The sequence below is a fragment of the Anser cygnoides genome, chromosome 3 (genome assembly GCF_040182565.1).
Source record: "Anser cygnoides isolate HZ-2024a breed goose chromosome 3, Taihu_goose_T2T_genome, whole genome shotgun sequence".
Classification (NCBI taxonomy): Eukaryota; Metazoa; Chordata; class Aves; order Anseriformes; family Anatidae; genus Anser; species Anser cygnoides.
Genome location: NC_089875.1, coordinates 20,500,681 through 20,525,793, shown reverse-complemented (window position 1 = coordinate 20,525,793; position 25,113 = coordinate 20,500,681). Strand labels below are relative to the sequence as shown.

Below are 25,113 nucleotides of genomic sequence, written 5' to 3'. Positions count from 1 at the left end.
GTGGGTTAGCATTTTTCTTCACAAAGCATTTTGTGATTTCAGAACATGTTTTGTTCCAAAGTGGAACAAAGCCTGAAGTTTCAAAATTTTCCAGAGAAAGAGATCAGACAGTGGAGTAGCAAAGGAAGTTGTTTTGGTCAGTATTCAATTTCATGGGGGCTTTGTATTGCTTTGGTGTTTTCTTTCATTTTCAAAATTGTTTGTGTCACGTAAAAAGAAATGTCAGCGCAAAAAGTTTGTGTTTCAAGATGAAAAAATATTTTAACAACGCAGGAGAGAATGCTTTGATGTTGTTGGAACATTTTCCCCTTCTTTCATCACCCTCCGCGCTTTTTTTCCAAACAGAATTTTGGCAACGTTGAACCAATTTTGTTAAGTTCAAATTTCAACGGTGCAGCATATTTTAACAGAAGGTCTTTTTTTTTTTTCCCCTTCTCTTATGATTGATTCTGGTAGTATCTACTGCTGCTTTAAATGTTTAGGAGGGAAGAGAATTACCTACCTCTTCAACCCTGAGACAGTCTCCCTGCATCCTTTCTGCTCCTCACATAAGAAATAGTTGCAGCTGACAAGCTGAGAGGTGCCTGTTGCTCTGTGCTGTCCTTTCTCTCTGACCCTAAATTCAATTCTTATTCTGACCTTCTAGTCTTCCTGGCATGGTTTGCAGGGAGAGAAGGCTAGTGATCATTTGGTGACTGTTCACAATTTGGTGACTGTTCACAACCCTCTCTAAGCCTTCCATAATTTTACAATTCACTGACCAAGGAAATTTCACAAAAAGGGTCAAAGGTGTTTTCACAAAGCCTACATTTCTAGAAGATTTTTGCTACTAGGTAACTAGGTAGAGGAGAGAGACCCAGTAAGTGTACTGGTCGAGGAGGAAAAACAGCTTTGCAAGAATCCATGTTGGAAAGAGACTTTATGAATTCCCTGAACGCAGGAAAAAACTTCTATGGCATATGAGTAAGGCAGAAACCAAGTTTCATTAAATCCCATGCTTACAAAACTGTTAAAATCCTGTTTCCTCCATGCAGCTTCAGGTAAAAATGTCTGTTCTCTTAAAAATAATCAATTTTTGTTCGATGCTTTCATTTGTTCTTATATTGAAATAAATCCCAGGTGTATCCCAACTTTTCCCTTTGTGCTAGGAATGTATACATTTCACTTGAGCTGATTTCTTAGAAATAAAACAAAAAAAAAAAGCTGTTTGAAGCCCCTGCCAAAAAGCAAAACTGTTTGAGATGACTATTTATTGTTGTGAAGGACTGTCAATCATTACACCACACATAACTGAAAAACAGTATCTAATGGATTATGCATATTTGTATTTGATCTCTGGGGAATGCAGCTCCCTCCCTGACTGAGTCAGGGTTCAAGAATAGGTCAGTAGAAAGTGTAGCCATGTAACTCCTGTAAAATCTGTTTTTATCCTTTTCAGCAAAGCTTTTGACAAAGCATCAGGTCTTGTAGCTGAACAGTTACCAGTTCCAATGAAATGAGCTGTTATGCTAACGTAATGTAAAAATGAAAAGGAGGGGAGAGAAAGGGAGAGGAAACATCCTCTTAGAATCTTGTATGTGTGTGCACAGATTATAATTTTTTTTTAACCTAATGACATTTTTTTCTTTGAGTGAAACTGAGTGAACTTGCTCAAAATAAGCTGTACAGATCTGTTGTGAAACTTCATTTCTCTGTTCTGTTCTTTGTTCACTTTATAAAATAAGTTTAAAGAGCTTAGGATGTTCTGACATACTTTAAGGGTTAGTTTGTGTTGGTTTTTTTATTATTTTATTTTGGGTATGGAATGGGATGGGCAAAGATAGCTGGGCAAGGAGGTCCCTTCTAGCCAAATTTACTCTTGGATGCTGAATCCCACAATGGTACCTTCAGCAGCTCAGTGTTGCAAAACCCAGCTACAGCAAGATGATGTCAGGCTGAGCACTGACTGCTTCCCAGGGCTGGCCATTTGCTGCTGTTCTGGCCTTTTTTTTTCTTTTTTTTTTTTCCTCCCCCTGGAAGATTCCCCCTCCTCGGTGGGCAGCACTGGAAGCCTGTATCGGGCTGCCAGCTTGCCTCAAAGGTTGGCTTGGTTGGACTTGTCTCGACAGCGAAGCTGGGGCTGAGTTGAGGCAGCGCTTGCACGAGAGGCCTTCTAGGAAAAGTTGGCTGCCGTAAATGGTGCCTTCCCTCTGAGCGAGCGCCCCGGGACAGCAGAGTTTAATGCTTTTTGCCTGGAGGAGCTGGAACTCTGCCTCTTCCTCGAGGATAAATATTTAGTTGGCTGCTTAACCAGATGCCTTAATAAACACTGAGTCTGTCTTGCTGGATTTTTTTGAGTGAGATTCGCTGGTTTAGTGAGTGTCTGTAGCCTGGTGGTGTTGACAATCCTGCTGGTTTTGCCTGGCAAAGAGGCAAGTGTGGACTCAGGCAAACAGGCAAGTCCTCCGGACCTAGGAGCATGGCTAGCACCAAGTACAAAATGATTTCATTGTCTCCTGAACTGACAAATATATCTTTTTTGTTGTTTATTTTCCCTTTTTAAGCCTTTTAAGCACAGTTTTTCCTGTCCAGTTTTCTGACTTGCTGTATTTCAAAGATCACCTTTTCACTTAGTGCCATTTGGGCTCACAGGTTCTCTGGTTCAAACCGCATCTCCCACGTGAGCATGAGCCAGGTCTCTCTGTACCACGGATGAAGTGGTTGGTGCCTGGTAGGCAGGGAAAATTCTAAAACCTTGAGAGAAAATTCACACAAACTCTTCTTGCAGGGCTCTTTGTGCACTTGCAGATTAGGCAGGCCAAAAACACTAGCAACTGAAGCTCTTTGTGCACAAAGTGGATGAGAGCGCATATATTCTGTGTTAAAAAAGCTCACCATAAGGGTTATCACCAGAGTCCCTGGCTAGATGAAGAAGGGTTTCCCAGAAGTGAAGGCATCATTTATTTTCTGTGCCACTTTGCTGATTTTGCTGTCCTAGAGCAGCCCGTGTTGCTTCAGAGCCTCCCAGGAGTAGGTGTTGATATTTATTCCATGAAAACTGGAGTGGTGGTTTACTTTGCACGGATGGACAAACAGACCAGCTTCTGGAATCAACCTTGTTTTCAATCAACTGCTCATAGATGATAAAAGTTCCAACGTTTTTATTATCCCCTCATCTAATCTGTGAGTTGTTCATGCTGTAAAAACGTGTTGTGGGCTGGAGTGTATGGCAGCACATGACTGAGATGCCGTGAGGCCGTCTGCAATATCATGTGGCTGGTCACAGCACCCTGGACTGGAAGGTCCAGCTATTTCCAGTCCCACGTTCCTCTGATCGTGTTCAGGAACTACTGATGTCCCTTGGGTAGAGGGGTCTCTTCAGGCGTTTGCAGTAGTGGTTGTGGAAGTCCTTCTACCCAGTGAGCAGTTACAAAATGCTAACATTTTCAAAAAGTAAAATTCCCGGCAATTGGAAGCTAGAATTCAGATAACTGTGTTGCTCATCTCTTCCAAATGCATGCATTTGTGACATGATCTCTGCTCCACAGTCTATGTTTAATGTAATTGCTTGATCCGCTGCAGGCCGCTTTCCAGGAAAACAGACGTCTTTTGGCTGTGTGAAATGCATGCTTGCCGTGGGGCGCTCTGCTGCATCTGCTCTGCTCTAGAAGCTTAGATCTTGCATTCCCTTCACTTCATATTGCTTGAAAGTGATTCAGATTTTTTTTTTCCTGGATGTGGTATGTTAAGAGCCTTCTACTGTAGCAAATCAACATTTCTGTAGCCCCCACTGCTTAGTGTGGTGGAGACTGTGCTCATTCAAGCTGTTTAATTGTAATACCCCCAATCCCTTGAATAATTGTTTTAGACTTCAGACTGCAAGTTGAAGCAGTCGATTCAGTTGCTAAGATGTTCAAAAAGTACTTGACGCTGAAAACTGGGGTCCTAGGTAATGTGGCTGTTTACTTTTCAAGGTAATATGGAAGATTTGTTTTCACAGATCTGCACAGTTTCTTGCTGGGGATGAGCTGCCCTGCACTGATTTTTCAAGAGTTCATATATTAAAGGATTTCCTTTATGAGGTGGTGAAATCACTGTGTGTTTTTCTGCTCTCACATGAATTCTTTTCCTGTACTGACTCCACTGGTCCTCCCACCTTCATTTTAATCTAATTACTATCACAGTCAGCTGGTCCAAAAGAACTTCTAATCAAGCGATGTCTCCATAGGGAGTAGGAATCTATCAGTGAACTAGTGGATTTTTGTTTTAAGCTTATCCTATGGGAGACGCTGACTTCTTGATTTATTTATGCCCTGAAATTGATGGATTCATTGGAGGTGCCTTCTCTTCAAAAAGGAACCAGCTTGCTACACTGTACCAAACTAAGATTAAAGAGGAAAGACTAAGCAGTGTACAAGGTTTGACATGCTTAATTGGGGGATAAAGTTGAATTAGTTATCTCTTCAGCTATGTGCTAGTCTGGACATTCCCCAAACTTGGAAATATGTACATGATGAGACCGAGACCATAAAGTAAATACACCTGTACTATGATTCACGTTTTTTGCATATAATATTTTGCATGCTGTCAGCTATAAAAAAAAAAAAAAATAGAGCAATGTTGCCTCTGCTGCGTTGTTGTAATTTTCAAGCAATTACATTTTTTAATACTGCATTAGTTGCCACGTCTTGTATGCTAAGTCATTGTAGATGCAATGATTTCTAGAGAAGTATTCTTTCCAAAGTGAAACAGGCTGGTTATGGGTACTTTTGCGAAGTGTAATGTTGCTATTTGCCTTTATTTTTGACAAGAGATTTTTGAAAGTGAGAACATCTGGGAAATTCAGTTGGAAAAATCTTGATGGTTAATTTCTAGGCCAAACTTTTTGAATGGTTTAAAAGTAATTTCAAATGAAAGCTTTATAAGGCAGGCAACAAGGCTTTTTTTCTACTCTTTCTCCAGTATTTTCATTTAAAATATGGTGCAATGTATAATAGAATGTGACTGCCTGTGGAACGATTGTTGTCCAGTTAAATTATAATAACAAAGTAAGTATTTATTTTAGGATTAATCTAAACTCACAGAAACTACTGGGAAGTTTTTATTGAATAGGAAGTCAGTTGGATTAAGCCTCAAGAATATTTTTGAAATAAAACAACAGAAATATACAGAAATAATGATCCTACTTTCAGTTCCTGCATCTGCTTGGTGTCTAAAAAGTTCCTTTGGCTGTTTCAGTTTGATTCATTTCAGTGTTAGTACAGAGTCAAATTTTGCATTGAGGGCATTGGAAATCTCCTGATGCTGTCAGCTGAAATATTGTAGAAAAAATGTTGGTATGAACCTCACAGTTAGGCTATGGTCAGATTTCCAAGCGCGGGTTGGCTTTTTTCCTTTATTAAACACAAATGCTTCTTTTGCTGCTTTTCTTCATATCTCTAGTTATGGTCCTTGTTGTTAATTGTAACATACGTCTTTGGGCAGTGCTGATGAGGTGGGTTTGATCTCATAAATGCTTTTTTAAATTATTATATTTTAATAAAGTGAGCATTGTGTTCTGTATCAGGAAAACGGTTCTGGTATTGGTAGATAATTGTCGATATGTATATCGGTCTGCATTATTTCTTTATAGTTGGAAGAGTTGCCTTGTCCTTTGATTGCAGTGGGCCTGATCTCATGAAGTCTCTGTGCTTTGATTGAGACTTAGTGTTTGCCGTCTGTTCACAAGGTGCAGGTGTAAGCATGTCAAATAAAACTGAGCCAGGCACTTTCTGTAAACCATTTGTTACCTGTGCCATAATCTCAGACAGACCTCTTCATTATACGTTTGGAGACATAAGAGAGTTGATAGTACTGCATGAAGTCTATTGCAATATTAATTTGTCTTCAAGGCTGTTCTAAAAGCCACAGGATAGTAAAATAAATAAAAAAAAATACTCTCATGCTGCATATGGGAATAGAAGATTTGACACAATGCCATCTGTTCTTATTTGCATTTGTCATTGGTTTGTGTGTGTGGTCTAGCTGAAAAAGATAAACTGACACTATTTTGTTTCTTTATCTAGACACACTACTTTGGCCTTTGGTTTCTCAGCAAGAGCCAGCAACCCCGCTGGGTTGAACTGGAAAAGCCTCTGAAGAAGCAGCTGGACAAATTTGCCAATGAGCCTTTGCTTTTCTTTGGGGTAATGTTCTACGTGCCCAGTGTTTCCAGACTGCAGCAGGAGGTAACAAGGTATGTGGATTCCCTCTGTTCACACAGTGGTGTTATAGCTGGGAGGGAACGGACAGTTGCTCTGTTTCTGGCATTCAGTATTTGCTCAGGTATCTTCTGGTTCTTTTCCTTTCCTGCCTACAGTCCAAATAGGAAAAAGTGAGAAGTCACCGCTAGGTTGTATCTGTTAGGAAGAAAAAAAAAAAAAAAAAAAGAGTATTGGTGAATGATTATATGTGGTAAACTGCAGAAACAAAAAAGGACTAATAGATACGTGTTTAAAACTCTGAAATACATTTTAAAAGGGACCACAGTGACCATACTCTTCTTTAACCTCCTACTGATCAAAAGAAAGCCATAGACAGATGACCTCTATATACATTTTTAATTTACTATTCTCACGTCTACCTGTGCTTTGCTGCAAGTGAACTTTGGTTTCTTTTCTGGGTTTTGCCCATCCCATTCCTGGTCTTTCCCCTTATAGTTCACAAGAGGATTAAAATTGTTAGAGGGTATTAGTCCTTTAATTATGATCAGGGTGTACCTTTGCAAACAACTTATGTGGGAATTACTTTTTTATTCAGAGCCCTGTGCTGTGGTTGTAACAATGCAACTGTTTTGAGGGGCTGTTCTTGTAAACCACATCACTGTGGTTTGCTCACATCTGTGTTGTATTTGAGGGGGGGAAAAAAGCCCACCTCACCCCAAAAGGGGTGGGCTTGTTTTCTTTTTAACCAAAGTTATTTCATTTATCTGGTTTAGAACAAAGTTGCATCAGCACAACTGTACACTCTGAGGTCGAGATTGGAGTAACTGGGTAAGGGGTACAGGCTGGCAGAAGCTTTCTCTACCAGCCTTGAAAAAATATCCTGTTGCTGCAAATGTGAAATTCACCACATGGTCATCGTATCTAAAATGATGTATAAATAGTTGAGAAAGAGTGGATTAATTCTAGAAAGTGTGCAAGATGTGAAACATTCTGGGGATTTGCAGATAGTATATTTTAAAGGATATAAAGGATTTTTTCTTAACACTGAACTGGGGAATTCGGTAGGATGCAAAAGATTTGATTTTTTAAAATGACAGATGTCAACAAGTCTCTTGACTACTGTTTGTGCAGAATTCTTGCCAAACAGTGGTCTGACACCATAGAACAACTTCCATTTCCCTGCAAATAGACTTGAGACTGAATGTCGATGGTTATCTGTAACCATGTGTTCCTGTCTCGTGTGCTTTGGGAGAGGGAAACCTCATATCGTTTCCTTCAAAATTAATTAATGTGAAGTCAGAATGTCTGATTTTTTTATTTTTCTGTTGCTCACGTGTTAGCACAGTCCCAGCCTAATTGTGTGCAAGGAACAATTGTAGATACTTGGATGGTATTATCTATTCGAGCTGCAGCCTGCAGTGTTGATTGCTCATTCATAGCTCACCTGCAGAGGTATATTTGCTCATGCTGCACAGCTTGGTAATAACAAAACATTTCAGTGACAATTGAGCTTCACAGCACTCTCAATTTGAGTGGCTGCTGATTTTTTTTTTCTTTCTGATGTGATTGATAACATAAGCTGTAGAGACTTATAAGTGCCTCTCATATTTCTTTGAATATCTACAGCAAGAACAGCAGCTTCCTAAATGGATCTCAGATACAGAATAGCCTGTTAAGATTTGTTTTTTGTCTCTTGAAAAGGAATTGCTTCACTGCGGGTGTTGTAAGGGCAGCAAACCTTCAACTGTGCAATTCTAGGTAGATGCAGTAAATCTCAAGTTCAAAGTGATGAGTGGCAGGGACATGGAGAAGTGTTCTGAAAGAAATGGCAGAGGAAAGCATAGTCTGAAGTGTGATTAGATGGACAAATAGAGTTGATTTCTAGGTTTCTGGAGGGCTTTGCTTACTCTTGGTAAATAGATTAAGCATTTGTTTTGAAACTGAGACTAGCTGCTTTTGGGGTTAGACTTGACTGTGATGTGATTACCTGTGATAGTGAGACAGGACTTGCCTACTCAGTGCGTATACGTTTGACTTTTCTGTGTGTGCATACAAATGACAAATCTGTCTTAAATGCAAAACTTCTGATCAAGCACTCATCTCTTTCTGGGAAGCTGCAGAACCACCTCAAACAAATAAACCCAACCTCAAAACAAAAACATCACCAAAGGTTGAAGCTGCAAAGCTAGTGACAGCGCTGCTAGTGTTGAACCTGTTACCTGTGTAAACTCTTCGTGATGGAAACATCTCTAACTCCAAGCTTTCCTGGATGTGGTGAAACCCATCTCAGTCCAGGCTTTCTGTTAATTGAAGACTCCAGCATTGGCTAATGTTCCTATGACAAAATGACGAAAAATTTTCTGAGAATACCTCAATAAACACTTGCATAGGCCACAAGTATTCAGAAACCAAGGGATGAATTCACTGAGATGGTTTACTCTGCCTCTGATCTGTAGGGTTATAGACTGTGGCTTGATAGTTGGTTATGAAAGATTTGTCCTGAGTTGAATATTCTGCCCTACTTCCAGGGACTGTAGCCCCACACCCAATGTGCTGTTGTAGGGAAGAGGGGAAATGATCCAAGACTTAGGTGTTGTTGAGCAAGAAGAGCTCTGTTTGTGGGGTTGGTCATGAGCTTTGAGGCAGTCTTTTGTTATCACTTTCATTTGAAAGACTGACTCTTCAAAACAATCTTTGGACCATTTTATGTTCTACTGTTGGTTGGTGATTGGGACTAGTAGGAGGAATCCTTGTACAAATAAAACAATTTCTATTTAGGTGAAGCCATAATGGTTTGTTTATAAAACTGTAACTTCTGTACACTTTGGAAGCTCTGAAATGCTCATAATGCCTGTAGGCACCTGGATTTTAGCTGCCTGCAAGTGTTGGTGGTGATCAAGAGCTTTTCATGGTTTTGCTGCTAACTTCCTATATTGGACAAGCCAAACGTGGATGCAGAAATGAGAATAACGCTGCTCTGTGCCCTGTGTCCCCCAGTGGCAAGTAGACACTGTGGAAACCTGTCCATCTGTGACATGCTGGCAGAGGAATTTAATAGTAGTCTAGTGACTACTAGTAACTAGTCAGTACCATCCTTCTGAGGTACAACGTGAGAGTGTCAACTGGCACGCTGAAGCTAAACAAAAGTAGCAGCACTAACCACAGAGTGGTTGGGGTTGGAAGAAGTCTCTGGAGATCATCTAGTCTGTGCTCAGAGCTGGGGAAGGCTGCCTAGGACTGTGCCACATTGAGTTTTGAGTATCTCTGTGGAAGGAGACTTCATAACTTGTCTGGGAAACCTGTTCCACTTTTCAGTCCTCCTCACAGTAAAGGTGTTTTTTAATGTTTAGATGGGAATTCTTGGATTGTAGTTTGTGCCCTGATGATCTCGTTTCAAAGGTGTGGATGACTGTGGAGTGATGGAGTGGGTGAATGGGTTCCCTAGGTCACCGTGTAACTGCTCACTGTGGACCTTTGGAGCTTCAGGTGCCTGTCATGTAACTGCAGGCACAGCCTTGGCTCGGTGGGATGTCTGTAGTTAGGGCGTAAGGGGTATTTGTGATAATGTGAGAGAGGAGGGCCTGTGGGATCCTTGGGAAAGAAAGTGAAAACAAGTCTGACAGAGTGGTCTATTCAGTTAACAACTCCTTGAAGTCAACCTCAGAGGCCTGCAAGAAAAGATGAGGCAAAAGGGTATTCAGGGGAACACACAATTTGTTGTAGCAGGTCACATCTGACTCTGTGGCTTGCTTACTAATTTGTTACTTGCTTAAAGATGCAAGCACCAGTGGTGAGGGTTTTGTTTGTTTCATGGTGTTTTTTTGTTTTTCTCCTCAGACAAAGCTAAGTGGAGCACTGGGACAGAGTAAGAAGCAGCAGTAGCACACAGTAGCTCTTGTTTGGCTAGTGATTTTGCGTGCAAGTGGTGAGGCTTCTCAGGACAGCTGCGTTTCCTGACCTATGATGGAAGCTTCCGGAAGATATCCTTGGGAAACGTACAAAAAGCCACCTGCCTCTTCTTCCTGGCAGAATTAACAAAATATTATTGCCATGCCTTCCTCTCAGAGTAATACCATTATACTCTTGGTGCTGGGCCTTCTCCTGAAAGACCTTTTTCCACCCCCGAGTCCTCTTGTTTCCCTATAGTAGAGAACAGTAGGGAACTGTTTCTTTTGTTTCTTTTGTCTTGGGTTGAGGTTCCCATTTGTACATACCTGCTGATCTTACTCCTGTCTCTTCTGAGATCCCAGTGACTCCAGCATCTCTTCCACCTCTAGTTCCAGTGTCCTACCTGTACCCAGTCCCACAGACATCTTCCAGTGGGAATTACGAAGTATAGCCCCATGATCATTTCCTAAGGCATCAAAGGACTTCCACCATTTTATAATTACTGTAATTAAAAAAAAAAAAAATTTAAAACACACCGGATAAGCCAAATTAAAAAAAAAAAATAAAAAATCTCTCCAGGCTTGATGGAAGCTACAGCAGATGCCATTTGTTTGGGAGTACTGGGGCTGGCACGTTAGCAAAAGGAATTTTTCATGGAAGGCTCTACAGGCTACTTAGATAACCTCTTTTTAGTCATCCAGCTGTTCTTGGAGCGAGCAGCCATCGCAGGTGGAGATGCTGCACATGCTTTTGGCATATTTAAGGCACCTGGGATTTGCATACTGTCTGATATAAAGCAGTCTTTGTGATGCCCTGTAGAGTAGACATTTGCATAGATTAGAAATATAAATCTGCCTTTTATTTTCTGCTAACTCCTCAGAGGGGGGGCATCCTTTCAACCACTTATTTAAAAAAAAGTAAGTCTTTGTACAGTGTCTAGAGTAAACAAGAGTGCTTTCACTGTGCTCCTGTTCCAAAAACAGAGAACCCCCACACTCTTGTGGCTTTCTGAAAATGTGTGTGCTGTGCTGCTTTCTGTACCAGTATCAGACAATCTGTGTCCATCTATGTTTTTTTGTTTACATTTTCAAGGGAAAACAGAGATACTGTGGGGACTAAAATGTTACTTCAATCTTCACACATCATACCACTAAGCCTCCTGTGCTTGAACGAAGGTGTGGTTTGGTCTGTGTTTTTTTTTTTTTTTGAAGAAGCTTTCTATGTCTTACTATGTGCTCTGTACCTAGTAATGTCTGATGGGGTTTGCACTGTTGCAGAGTGGGACATAATAGTACAAAACAAGAGCAGTTCCCAGTCTCAGTGCCATGGGTGGGCAGGGCACCTGTGGCACTGCGCATGGCAAGTCTGGTACGTCGGTGTAGGAAGAGATGTCCTCCAGCATTTGCACTGTGCCGCATTGGGTGCTTTCCTCAGCTTCAGCTGTCAGCTCTGCATTTTCCCCAAAGAGCATGCTGCGCAGCTTTTCAGTGAAAGAAGGCACTGAATATTTGGAATGGGATGACTGCACCTGCATTCATGTGTTTGCAGGTGGAGAATTAGTCTGTGGCTGCCAGGCCTGTTTTTTGGAGGGCCTGTGAAAAATCAGCCTTGAACTTACCCTCCTTTAACTAAATGAACAATTTCCTGTTTTGTCAACGTATCCCTTTCTTCAAAATTTCTTCTAGTTGTTTTTTTTTTTTTCACTGCTTATCTTTTAAGAAAATACTTCTTCATAATCCCCCACCTTTCCATTTCTTTACTTTTCCTTCAACTTTTAGGTGAAGAGTTTGAAAACAACTGGTTTTATAATGCATAGCTACAGACAATTATGACTGTGAGTTTGTAAATCACTTGAGGATAAAGCAGAGAGGAAGAATGTGGTGTGTGACCCTTTCATATTTACTGGGAAAAATGTTCTGGCAAATCCATTTTTATTTTTTATTGAACTTTGGACTTCTTTTCCTTCTTCTCAGGGTTATTTCCCTCCTCTGAAAAAAAGTCCTTCTTAAGCTCAAGTGGGTGAGACATTTATCTTTGCTTTTAGTCAGTTTTGCTTTACTTCTTATAAACATGCTAAAGCTTCACAACGTCATATGTTAGGTTTTAATACAAGTGCAGTCAGCTGAGTTTTTGCACCAGTCGCTTTTTTTTTTTCCAATGATGCTTTTAATTGCTCTGTTAAGGTTGGGTAACATATCCTCATGTGCCAGTCTGGTTTTGTGGCAGGCTCAGTGATGTGGAACTCTTTTGACTGTTAGGGTAGTAAAGTACATTAAACTACTTTGCTTTTCATGCTTGGTCACATCTCCAGCTTGTGGCTGTCTGAGAAGCCTCTGTGTGTACCTCCAAGTTCACGGTAGTTGATTTTGAGCACTGTGGTGACTCCATTGTCCAAAATAAGCACTTCGTATATAATGGTGTGTCAGACAAAACAACACAATGTGTACCATACGGCTTGTTCAGGACAGCCCTGAGTGTGTTTGCCTGCAGTGATGGGTTGGGGCAGGTTATGTAGTTGTGCTTGTTAATACACCTTTGGTAGGCCCTGAGGATTTTTTTTTAATGCCAATTGTTCTTAAAAATGCAGCAACACTTTAAAAATACATGTATGTATATATGTGTATACATATATATATTAAAAGGAGAAATATCGTTCAGGATGTGAGGAGAAGAGAGGTGTGATTAATTTGCATGGGTGGGCAGATGAGTGAGAAGTGGGGGCAAGTGGGAAGGTGGAGTATTTAAAAAATAAAAGGCCAGAGTGTGGTCTCTTTGCACCTGGAGATCCAACCATTCAGTATCACTGGGGTAACCAAGCTGAAAAGTCTGGTTTTAAAGTTTGGTTTTCAGACAGTGGAAGCCTTACTGCCTTGTCCAAACTTGTCCCTCCCCAAGAACATTTGTCATTCTGATTTTATGGTGTATTTTGTCCCAGCACATTTTAAGAGTATGCCTGCTCTATAGGAAAGACATCATCCTGGAGCAGGCTGTATAGCTTGCAGGGAAATGAATGCAAGCAGTTTCCTATTGCTCTCTTTTCTGGGAAATGTCTAAACTACCGTGCAGGTGCTATCAGCTGTGCTGTGCTTGCAGAGCAGCTCTGGTCACATTACTCAGCAAAGGCCACAACACGGCCCTCGCTTGGCATGGGAAAGAGCTTCGTGGCCACCCACCTGGAAGGACGATGCTCGTCTTAGCTAAGATAGCTGTTAGCTTCAACATAAATATGATACTAATGATCAACACAGGCTTTCTGGTTTTAACTATTTCTGGTTAGGTCTCTGTAGATTTTCTTTGTTTCTTATATTGGGCTGGATCCTTGCGTAGCATGAGCCAGTACAGTTTTTCTTCTAACAATGCTTCCAACTCTATAATTATATAAATTTATACTATATACATCATATTTCTATTTTAGAGCTATGTTCCATGGACTGTAATTTTAAAAGATGTTCACGAATTAAGACAATCGTTTCCATACAAGAAGGTCATGTAAAATGAGCAGAAGAGGACAGGTTGGCAGGACAGGTTCAAAATGGAAGATAATTTCTTCCCATGATTCCTGTCAAACGTTTTGTCCTCAGGTAAATGATTTGGAAAGTGAAACTGCAAGATAGTTTTTGCAGGGTAGTGGTGGGGAACAACTATGAGCATGGCACAGGCTGAAAACTAATCTATATGTGGCAGAACCGATGCTTTCCTTTGAATTGAAGAACGAGAGCCTGGTCCCGTATCATGAAACCAAGCAAAAGAGTTAGGACAAGCACCAAAATAAATGTCTTATTCACAAGAAAGCATTGTGATGGGGTCTCTGAGAGGAAGCAGCAGGAACTCTGGAGCTGAAATTTTGTAAACCTATGGGAGATGAAATGTCTGCTGGAATTGAATCCTGTTTTGGTTTAGATTGAAGTTGCCAGCCTGTCTGACCCTACAGATCTTGGTCCCGATTGTCTCTGACTGGAAGTCCAGTTTATCTTGCAGGGCTGGGAGAAAGGCTTAACTCTTGGCGTCACTGGTAGGTGGAGGTAGTCCTAACTCCCCAGGGATCCCAACTGTCGTCTTTTGGACAATTCTGTGAATGGGTCCCGCAGTGACATGGCAGTGCTGGCTGCTGCCTTCTTCCAGCTGCAGGAATTTGGGATCAGCCAGCAGCCCTCAGCCACCCCAGCTACTGTCCAGAGAGCTCATGCAGCCAGGGGAGCAGCTCTGCGACTGCTTGCAAGCTGGATGAGTGTTAAGAGCCCAGTGTGGCCACCCAGGCTTAGGCAGTCTGGGGTATTTGCATTTTGGTGCTCCTTTGATGGTTTTATTGTTTTGTTTTAATTATTAGACTTTTTTTTAATATTACTGGCTACTGCAGCATAAAAAAATACACATTAGGCTTGTTGCCTACCTTGTAAACAAGCTGATACTTAATTAGCTTTAATGTTTTTAGAGGACAACAACAACAAATAATGTGCAGTATTTGCTTAGGTCTTCTTGTGTTCATATTATTATGCGTTGTTTTGCTTTTCAGTAATATTCTTGGTTGAGGGGTTTGGGCTTTTTTTTTCTGTGTATTTTAGTAAATGTTTGAACTCTAACTTAAAAATAAGAGCTCCTTCAATGCAGACCTAAGATTCAACATTAATTCCCTGTTTATAAAATAATTTGCTGAGGAGAGCAAACCCTTCTCCCTGCTGACTTTCTTCAGTGAATGGGGAGCTTGTTCTCTGTGTGTTGATTATTGAAAGCTGAGCTCTTTGTGCCAGATATTTTAAGAAGCTGTTGATGCTTAGATCTAATCTATTACATTATACTTTGCTTTTAGACCAGAAAGTGAATGTGTTTTCATGTGTGTGGTTGTGCAGTACATATGTAGCAATGCTAAAAAAGCGTTGCGTAACTATAAATACAGTCTTGGATACTACAGCCTACATTCTTGCTTTACTGTGTTTTGAAGGCCGTGGCGGTGATGGTTGGAAATGTTGTAAGAGGAATGTCTTGGCATTAGGCAGCACCACATTTTCATCTGATCATGAGGAAATAATACCTATTTTATGTTCTGGTGCTTAGTCACGTGTTCTTACATATCTCTCCTCTAATGGGAACTGTTTGTATTCAATTTCAGTAGACCTGACACTTTTTGAAGTTCACTAACCTATTTATTGGGCTCTTTTAAACGGCAACAAAGGTACATTTTGAGTTTTTACTCTTCTTAAAGAGAAGATACCACCATTTACACAGTGTGCTGGAGCTTCCTCTTTTGGTCTTGGGCAGACCAGCTTGAATTCCTCCATGCCGATTAGGCTGCTGGAAACATTCACACCTGGGATAAGGCACTCAGCATCTTCCCTGTCTGTCTTCGTAGACGCATGTGTTGTTGGAGGCACTTGCTGAGTCCGTGTGTTGGATGGGTGGCCCTAGCACGCGTTGAACACTGAGCAGCTCTTACTAGAGGATGAAGAGTGTGGATGGCTGGAGGCCTGCTAGATGTCAGCTACGGTTGTGTACGTGTGGAAGCTGAGGGGAGACAGTCCTGGGACAGGGAGACCTGAGCATACAGAGCAGGGCATGTTATGGAGGACTTAAACACGTGCTGTTGTGAGGACAGAGAGTTTGGGTGCTAACTTCTCCTAAGGCTTCTACTTCCACTGCTGGAGGAGTTGTGAGAAGTTGGTTAACAACGTGGCCTAGGTAGATCTACTCTTGAAGCACTCTACAAGAAACCTGCAGCTAGCTATTGACTTCCAAGAAGCTTATCAAGTTAAGACAGGATATAGAGGTATAAACGAACAAGCAAAAAGTGAATTTTGTTTTGTCATCATTTCATTTCTAAACAGCAATAATGATTTGTAGGCTTGAAATTCAAGCTTAATGTCTTGCAATAGAAAAAAACCACTCTGCCATCACCATGATGGATGTGGAGCTTGTTCTCTTTAAAATGAAGACAGAGCTTCAGTCGAGAAGATTTTGTAAACTTTATTGAAGAAGCTTTTGCTCTGGTGGTTGTTGGAATGACTCTAAACAGGGTAATTTTTGATGGGTTTTTGTTCCCTGAAAGTTGTCAGTGTATTGTCTTCCTCTCATTAGAACAGATAGATGCAACTATAAAGGCAAGTAGAGGTGGGGATTTTTTTTTTCCTTTCCTACCATGCAGAATTGCTCCTTTCGTTTAGACTTCGTGACTTTTTGTGTTGCATGAAGAGAAAGTCATTTGAACTAAAGTAACTGTCACTGAATTTGGGAGTGAAGTAACTCTTTCTCAGCGTGCATATGCAGAGAGTAAATGTGTTTTTTTAAACCGGAAGTGCCTTTTACATTTTTTTCTTTGTTCTTTCATGTATTATTGGCATCAGGAAAAGCACTGAGAAGAAATAAAACTAGTTATATTGTTTTCTTGTACCTGAAAAAAATAGCAGGAGAAGCAGGAGCAATGTAGTTCCTTGGCTCTGCTATGCAACAGTTACAGCATTATAAAATTTGCAATGACAATACTGTTTTCAAATGGTAAGACTATATTATGCGCTGGAAAACTTGCAGCACTTCAGGGCATCTGTTAAACTGTCTTGTCAGTGTTTCCAGTGTTCTCAAACAGAATCCAAGGGCTTGATTCTGAGCTGCTAGGTGTTATTAGTCATGTCTCCCATCGGGACTGGCCACGGGTAAGAACGTTCAGGGCTTGGAAGCGCTAGGAAAGTGTGATAGTGGATGCAATTCAGTGTTGTGGGTGTGTTACATTATGTCAATATAAATGTTTTATGTACAGGCATTCCTCTGAACTGGCAGTTAGTACAGAGTAGAGGACGTGGTTTGTAGTAGCATGGAATAAATGCAAGAAGTAATTGCTAGCCTAAAAATAGCCCCTATTTTAATACACTTTTATGAAAATAAACAAGCCTATGGAGTTCTAGTATCAAGCAAGTGGCGTGCTGGTACTAGAACTGTTTCCCTTTGCTCCTTTAATTGTGGAGAAGAAAGAGGAAAAAAATTATTGTTGCCCATAAACTAGAAAGAATATATGCTTCAAAGTAAAGGCCAAATGATGCGTGGTTATTTTTTAATGTTTTTAATAAAGGACAGTTTATCATCCACTTCATTTGTGATTGCCGTACCAAGGCCCTGCCCAACTTCTCAGAGCTTGGTTCTGACCTCTACTGCACTGATGTCTTAAGCTAGACTTCTCAGGGAGAAGGTGTTATGCATGTTTTTAAGCGATTTGTTATGTTTTTGAACAAAAAAAAGAATCCATTAGTTCAGCAAATATCTGTTTTTAATTTCTCACTTGTAGATTATGGTGGGAAGCTTGAGTGTTATACTGAGAATTACTGAGCATGTAATGTCTGTTCTCTTCCTCTAAAGTGAAATTTTAGTGTAGCTGCTGTAGAGATAGCTACCGCAGTGGAGTGATTTTGCTTTCCTTTTCCTTAAAAAAAAAAAAAAAAAGAGGTGGGGGAATTCTAGTTAATCTTTTTGGTTTATGGGAGATGGAATAGGAGAAGTGGAAAAATGGAAAACACTTCTCATCCCCAGATGCTTGAGTCACAGAAGTGCCCCATCAGCCTTTATGCATCTCCTCAAATAAAGATGAAAGGGATCCTTCTCTTCTAATCCGTGAACTACGCTTCTCACTGCCTTTGTCATTTAGACTGTTGCAAAGTGCTTTACTGCCTTTTTTCCCCTTAAGGTGTAGTAGCAATGCATATCATTGCAGAATAGGGTTGCCCATTCATTAAGTAGCATGGTATATACAGTGAATATTATGGTGTGCCTCACAGACAGGTATGCCGCTTCTGACTTGTCTCCCGGTGTAGTTTAAGGCACTGGTTTTGACAGATGAATATGTTACCCCAATTGGGACTAATATTCGCCTATTTATCTTCCCACGTGCTGCAGTAGCTAGCATAGTCCTTAGTGAAGTGCAGACTGCTACAGGATGTTATACCTCAGGTTTTCACGACACAGTCTGGTGCTGCTGCAGTGATGTAGCTTCTCCTGATGAAGCCTCGAGAATAAAGGTTGCTCTAGACTTCCTGTATAATCAGTGAGAAGAAATGGGCATGATTCAAGATTCCTCTGTTGTGGATCACTTTCTTCAGGTGATTCATTCTTTTTCAACTGGTTGTGTTGAAAAGGGAACTGTGGCTCACTGGTCTCAGGTAGATGTCTGAAATTTGGCTACAGCATCAGAAAGTGTCATCCAGGTCAGAAACCTGAGAGCAAACAGACCTGTGCTTTTGTTTGGTGTTACTATTACATTTCAAGAATTCATCGGGCAATAGAAATCTTGGTTACAGTAGCATTGCAAGACTTCAATCAAATTTATTTAATTTTGATGGCCATAAGGCTGAAGCAAACTTTATTCCTTCTCTACCACTGAGATGCGATACGTGAAATCCAGTTTGAAACATACCCTTTTTCATGAAGATGAATACCTTTACTGTTTTCCCCCTTACTGGCAGGGTAGAAAGCTAAAAGCTGCAATTGGATGTCAGTACAATCCTGAAGTCTCTGAATGTGTTTAAAAGAAGCATTTGCATGAAGGCCCTTATGCAGCTGAAAATCTCAACCAGAATTTGGCAGAAGTCTCAGTGTCGGAAGATGGCAGATTCCTGTGCAGTGAGATGTTTACTGGTCCACTGTTTTATCTTTGGCAGCTGCTTCTGCATTTGATATCTTCAGCTGTTTTTGAAGACTTACAAAGAATAATTATTTGTTTCATGAAACGATTCTACTTTACCCACCCAACAGGGCAATGATTCACTTATTTTTCTGGCAACATTACCCGTTGTTATCTGAGCTGCCTTCACTTTTGTAGGGTTACGTTCACCGGGACGTTAACTTCCCAGCCGTGGTTTTATTGCATGTTTTGCAGATGTAGGGTGCCTGTTTTCAACCATTCCTCTGAAAGCTCTACAGTCGCCAAGATATTTGAGAAAGGGAAACAACCTGTTTTTTCATGTTTTCTGCTGGTTGTAAGCACTAATTGTAGATGCTTCAATAATAATTGCACAAGAGTGTGAGCTACTGTACTGAAGGCCCAACAGATAGATGGCAACTTCATTGTGCCTCATTTCAAACAGTGTTTTTGTATTCCCACGTAAGGTTACTGTAAAAGGCAACAGTGAATGGACTGGAGTTTAGCGCCTTCCAGTGTAGAATTCCCCTAAAATCAATAGACCTTTCTTTGGATATTGATTTTGTGAGATTGAAATATTACTTAAAGGTTTTACAACAACAGAAAACCACCACCAGTATTTAAATGAGTTCCATAAATCCATGAACAAGGTTTCATTGCAAGCTAGAAGAACCTTTATTTGAAGTTCAGTTTAAGCACACATTCTGGAAGTTTGAACGCGTTCATTTTCTCTTTGACTAAACTAACAGTGGAGTATACTTTCATGCTGGTCTGCACGTGCAGACTGATCTTCTTGTAATGTGCTTCCGGGTGCTTATGTATGCATACAGGTTGTTCACTGGTATATGCTCTGTTCAACTTTAGCATCAATGCACAGAGGTGTACTTACCCAGAAAAGGCTAGTGCACTTCTGTCATTTCTGAGTTTAGAGTTCTACTGGAGAAGAATATTTTAAAAATATATTCAAAAATGAGATTGGATTTATAGGGTGGATGCACTAGGTTGTAATTACTCCAACTGATATAAAGGAGGAGGGAAGCAAGGGGTGTATAGAAATCTTCATCTTTGTGTCTAAAGAACAATTTAGAGTTATGCCTGTATTTAACCCAGTTTTAAAAAGACTTACCTGTTTATTTCCAGTATTGCAGAATATGAGTTAGAGTTTATGTATGTTCTAGTTAACTCACCACATTTTTTTAGCATGATATTCTAACCTGCTTGGCCATTAACCTGGCTGACTACCAGGAGAATTTTCAAACTGTTGACTCATATTGCTTCCATATGTAACTTAAACCACCTTTTCCCACAGTGGAGACAGCTTGAAGGTTAGCTGCGTATACTTTTCAGGGTAAGGAACAGTGTATTTTGAACTGAGTCAACGTGTGTGAGTAAAGGCAGTAAAATCTTAGCTTTATTAACATTTTTGGGTCTAATCTCATTTTTGCTGAAATCCTTCCTGGTTCCAAACTAGGAAAATGAAGAGGGGTTTTTGTGCTTCTCTTCCCTGTAAGGTTTAGTAGCCTTCACCATATGTAGCCATGGCTCATCTTTTCATTTTTGCATCTTTGGGAGGGTGGACCTTCACAGATGCCTTTTCTTTCATAACATCTAAGGATCTGGGGGCATGGCTTGCTCTGTGTGTGGGACCTGATGTTTTTAGGATATTACTAATTGATTGGGAAATGGTGCATAGGCTGCATGCAATGTCACATTATTGAGCACATATATATATATATATATATATATATATATATATATATGGGCACTGAGAGAGAGAGAGAGCCTGTATATGGTTGGAGCTCCAATACATAGTTAGAAACATGGTTTATGTCCTGCAGCAAAGGAAGGGTGGTGCTCAAGGCTAGGTCAGTCAGAGGGGTGACAGCTAGTAGCACCGCTCTGCAGTGTGATGTCTCCTGGGTGGTGTGCTCCATGCCTCCTTGGGATGTAGCATTGTGTCCCAGCTGTTTTGCTGCCAAGGCAGCGACTGGCTTGGCACACCAAAGCCCTGGCAGCTCCAAGATCAGGTCTGGTACCTGAACCAGGCCAATAGCTGCCTCTGGCACACAGAGTCCAGGGTGAGGAGAAAGAGCCCTGGGATCCTATGTAGAAATGTTGGAGACCACGTTAGTAGGTAGATGAAGGTGGAGGCAGCAGTCATGAGACCTTGTTGGTTTGCAGTTGCAAAAATAAATAAATAAATAAATAAAGCACACATGCATACAAAAAAAGTCAAGGACTGGTATTTTTTTTCTTGCAGACTGCACAAAAAAAAAACATGAAGGAAGCCTACCAAGAGGGATTTTTCTCATAGGCTTTGATAACCACTTTATCTGTGGACCCTACTGATGGAGAAGAGATCTGGGTTTAGTTGCAGTGTTACCACTGTTATGGGAAGTTGCATCCTTCCTTACCCCCCAGTTTGCTAACTTTGGTGGGTTTTTTTTTTGTTTGTTTTTTTTACGGCGGTGGGCTATGAGGAGGAGAATACTGGTCTTCATCCACAGCCTTTAAGATCTATGTATGAAAAGTAGTAGGTGGTATTGCTACATCTGGCCTCTTGGGTAATTCAGCTACCTGAATTGGTTCTATTTTTTTTTTTTTTTAGGATCAAATAATGAAGTCAAGCCTGCAAGTGTCTCCTGTATCATAAAGTATCATAAGCTTTGAATCTCTGTAGCCAAATAAGTGTTTGTCTCAGTTCGGGAGACATGGGCATGTAGTTAAGGTTAAGTATGTGAGTAGTCTGAAGTCTGCCATGTTGAAGAATAAAATTTTAAGGATGTGCTTAAAATCTAAAACAGATGGCTATACGGCAAATTGTTTAAAGAATTGTGTATAATGAACTCTTCAGTCCCAAATGTTTTATCCTAGTATTTCCATGTAATATTTGTGCTTGTATTAAATGTTGTTTTTCAGATAAAAATGCACTAAAGAATAGATTTCTGTGCATCATATGATTTTGATCATTCTGCTTTACTTTTACAATCCCGCTCCGACGTTTTTAAAGATGAATGCTCTAGGGCCTGGCTCTCTTGGAGTCTTGGAGTATGAAGAGAGCAAGCTTAGCCTTTGCTGAGAGATGGGACTTGTAAGGCAAGAGAATATGGCTTCCCACATTTTTTACTCTAAAAGGCATGTTGGAGTTTTGTACTGTATAATTCTTTAGGTATTTGGATTAACCCTGATAAAATTATAGGTGGTTGTGAGGGAGTTTATTGTGCTTATAAATTGTAGTGGGGCTCCCTGTAATTTGTTATAATTAATTCAAGAGTTCAAGGGCAGAAAATCAGGATCAGGTTGTGGCATGCCTTCCTTTCTTGCTAAAGCATGCTATTACTGGCCTTTTTATTTAAGGTTTGGCTTCATATTTGTGGGTTTATTTGAACTCAGAGTATCCAAAAAGTATAATACACTGTTAGCAAAAAGTATAGATCCTACGACAGAGAATGGACCTGTTGTGGTTGGGGGATTCCTTTTTAAATACAGACGAATTGGTGGATATAAAAAAGCTGCATCTGCTGGCTAAGCCTTTCAAGAAAGAAGTACGTGTTTTGGAAGGCTCGTGTCATGTCTGCAGGCCTCAACAGGGCCTGGGAGCGTGTAAGTGCTTGTGGTCCATACGAAATGACAGGAAAAACAAAACACTTGCAGAGCATTTCCTTAATATCTGAGCTCCCTTCTCTCAAAGGACTTTATCTCTGGGGCAGGGCACAGAGCTGATGGCTGGAGACAGAAGGTGTCCACAGCAAAGGCACGGCCTGAGAGTGGCAGCATGGCGCCTAGCGGTTCTGCCCACCTCCCTCAGCTCTGACAAAGGGAGAAACTCCAGCACTGGACCAACCTCCAGATTTAGTCAGTCTTCTGCTACCAACAAGAACGTTGAATATGATGCTGTTATCTTCGGTTTAGCTGTGAAGAGTTTCACTCATCATCCATTTAACACTGCACGCCAGAGAGCTGCAATATTTTGACAGCAAGCTGTCCTGGAAGCACCTGTTTATATGTGGGAGGTTATAAAGCATGAGGTACCTTCCTCAACAATCCCATGTCAATTTTCCATGTTCCATAAAGAACACAAGTAGTCTTGTGGTTTTTTTGAATGCTCCATTTTGCTGCAGGAATTTCACTTCGTTGAATGATTCACACCAGAAAAAAGCTTATCGCACCTAAAATGCACATACTTTGCATTTACATTTTAAATCTTCTGCCAGCCATTTAAAGTATTGGTTGTGGGTCGACATTTGAGATTTTAAGACTGCCCTATGGAGAATGCAAACAAATGAACAACCATTCAGGAGTAAACTGATGAAACAGAAGTGGGATATAAGAAGTAAGCCATGAAAAGTTATGATCAGACTGTTCTTACATGTGCAGAGATATTCCTGGTCTAGTATCCTTAGCCAGGAGTTGACTTCATAGCTGGACCTTAACCTTCCACGAAAGTATTGGCCCGTGGTAGGAGTTTAACGGGTCAGATCTGGTAGCTTAACTTTGTGTGTCTTAGCACTGCTTGCAGAGCAGGCAAGTCAGCAAGGCTGTTTATTATTTGTACTTATGCTCTCAAGTTGCATGTCAAAACAAAATGCCAATCATTGTGAAATTATCCTGTTTTATCCAAAATCCCTTGTCTCTCATTCAGCTATAAACTCTTTTCTTGTAGAGAGAGATTGAGAGATGTGGAGGTAGATGTTATGAATTGTTTTGATCTGTCCTCCGCTTTTCAGTCCTACAAAGACATGAAAATGATGCTAACCCAGCATTGTTCTAACTTGTTTGGAAGGGGAAAAAGGAATGACACATCTTTCCATGTATTTCATTTATTTTATTTTTAGTTTCCATCATCTTTTCCACCCAGCTGCTGAAGGAAACCAGGATGTAGACAGTTGGATGCTGCTTTTGAACAATCTAATTTCTCACTTACCTGAAGCTAACCTTGACCTACCTTGTAGGGTTGTTTTGATCAAGGATTTCCTACCCTAAAAACTGTTATGACTGTGTTTTTACTGTTGGCATTGACAGTTTGCGCTTCTGAAGGAATATCCTCCTGCATGTGTGACAAAGGCCCTTTCGTCTCCTTCCCATCTTTTTCTGGCACGTCTGCTGATCTTTCTGAAGGTCTGTTGCAGGGTGTGGCAGGTTTGTTTTCAGTAATGTTCTTCCAAAAATATTATTCTTTAGTAGCGAAGCACAGCCGTAGCTTTTTGTATTCCATCGCAAATTCCAGATGAATGGCTATTGTCTAGTACTGTGAAACATCAGACTTTCACTGGGAGATAAGTTGATGAAATTCCAGAGGAGCAAGCTGTTTATCAACACCATCTTAAGATTTTTAGAAAGGCAAAGACAAGACTTTAGCACTGTGTTACTGTCAATGACATCATCAATGTATGTACATCTTTTTTTTTAAATGCCTTTAGATTAAGATGTGCTGATTGAATCCTTGCATCTAAATGTGTTTCAGCATGCTCAAGCCCAGAAATCAAAACACCAGCTTTGCCAATATACTGAACGTTTTATCTGAAAAGACTGGTCTTGTCTGCCTGCCTTTCTTTCTTTCTTGGCCTATAGAATGCAGTCCAATTTTGTGGTCAAAAATTTTTTTTTTGCAGTGTCTGGAGTGATTTGCATGAAATAAGCAGTATCCAGTAAACCGTGCTCTTGATTGAGACTTGGGAACAAAGTCCATCTCTACAGAATCTGCCTTAGTTTCCTGCTTGAGTTTAGATGAGTTACTTCACCAGCTATGTGGCTTAGTTTCTATTTATAAAAAAAAGGCTAATAATCATTAATACTATTTAAAGCATGTTTTTCTCAGAAAAGCAACCAGTAAGAGTTAAAATATTACTCATCTCAAGTATGTGATAAATAAAAATATTTTTTATCAATTAGTTCCATTGCTTGCTCAGTGAATAGCTGTCATTTGGCTTATCTAAAATTTGAAAGACCCCATGTTTAAATTAAAAATATTTCTCTTTAAAAAGTATCATATAAGTATCTGTGGAATCCTGTTGCTAAATAGTATTGAAGCCAACGTTGTGAAAGATTTTATGGTATAAGACGAACAAGAGACACATCAATATCAAAGCTAATGCTTAAAATAATTTTAGTACATGATAAAAGTCCTCTGTTCAGGAGAAATTGCTTCCCCTGTGGGCAGATTATTGCATAACTGTACATTGCAGAGTCTCTGTTCAGAAGCATAGTACCATTCTGAGATGAACCCAAATGAGCTGAGTTGGGCCGTTGTTGTGATTCAATGAGACTTTTATTGTGTTCCTAATTTTAAAAGATCATATTGTACTCCAATTGCTTTTTTTTTTTTTTAAATTGGGAAAGAGCTGAAGGACTTCAGCTAAACCACATATGGGAAAATCTGTCTTTCCTTTGAGTCTTAAAGAGTTCTTATTTTGGACATATGAAACAGTA

General features: G+C 40.3%; 1 protein-coding gene across 3 annotated transcripts in view; it reads left to right on the top strand.

Annotated features, from left to right (window-relative positions):
- PTPN14 (protein tyrosine phosphatase non-receptor type 14) overlaps nucleotides 1-25,113 on the top strand; it is a 118,264-nt gene that overhangs the window by 43,109 nt on the left and 50,042 nt on the right. For all 3 annotated transcript variants that reach the window (XM_048057472.2, XM_013174022.3, XM_066993655.1), the window contains exon 3: nucleotides 6,045-6,214. In XM_048057472.2, the coding sequence (XP_047913429.2) occupies nucleotides 6,045-6,214 (170 nt within the window). The remainder of the gene's footprint in view (nucleotides 1-6,044; nucleotides 6,215-25,113) is intronic.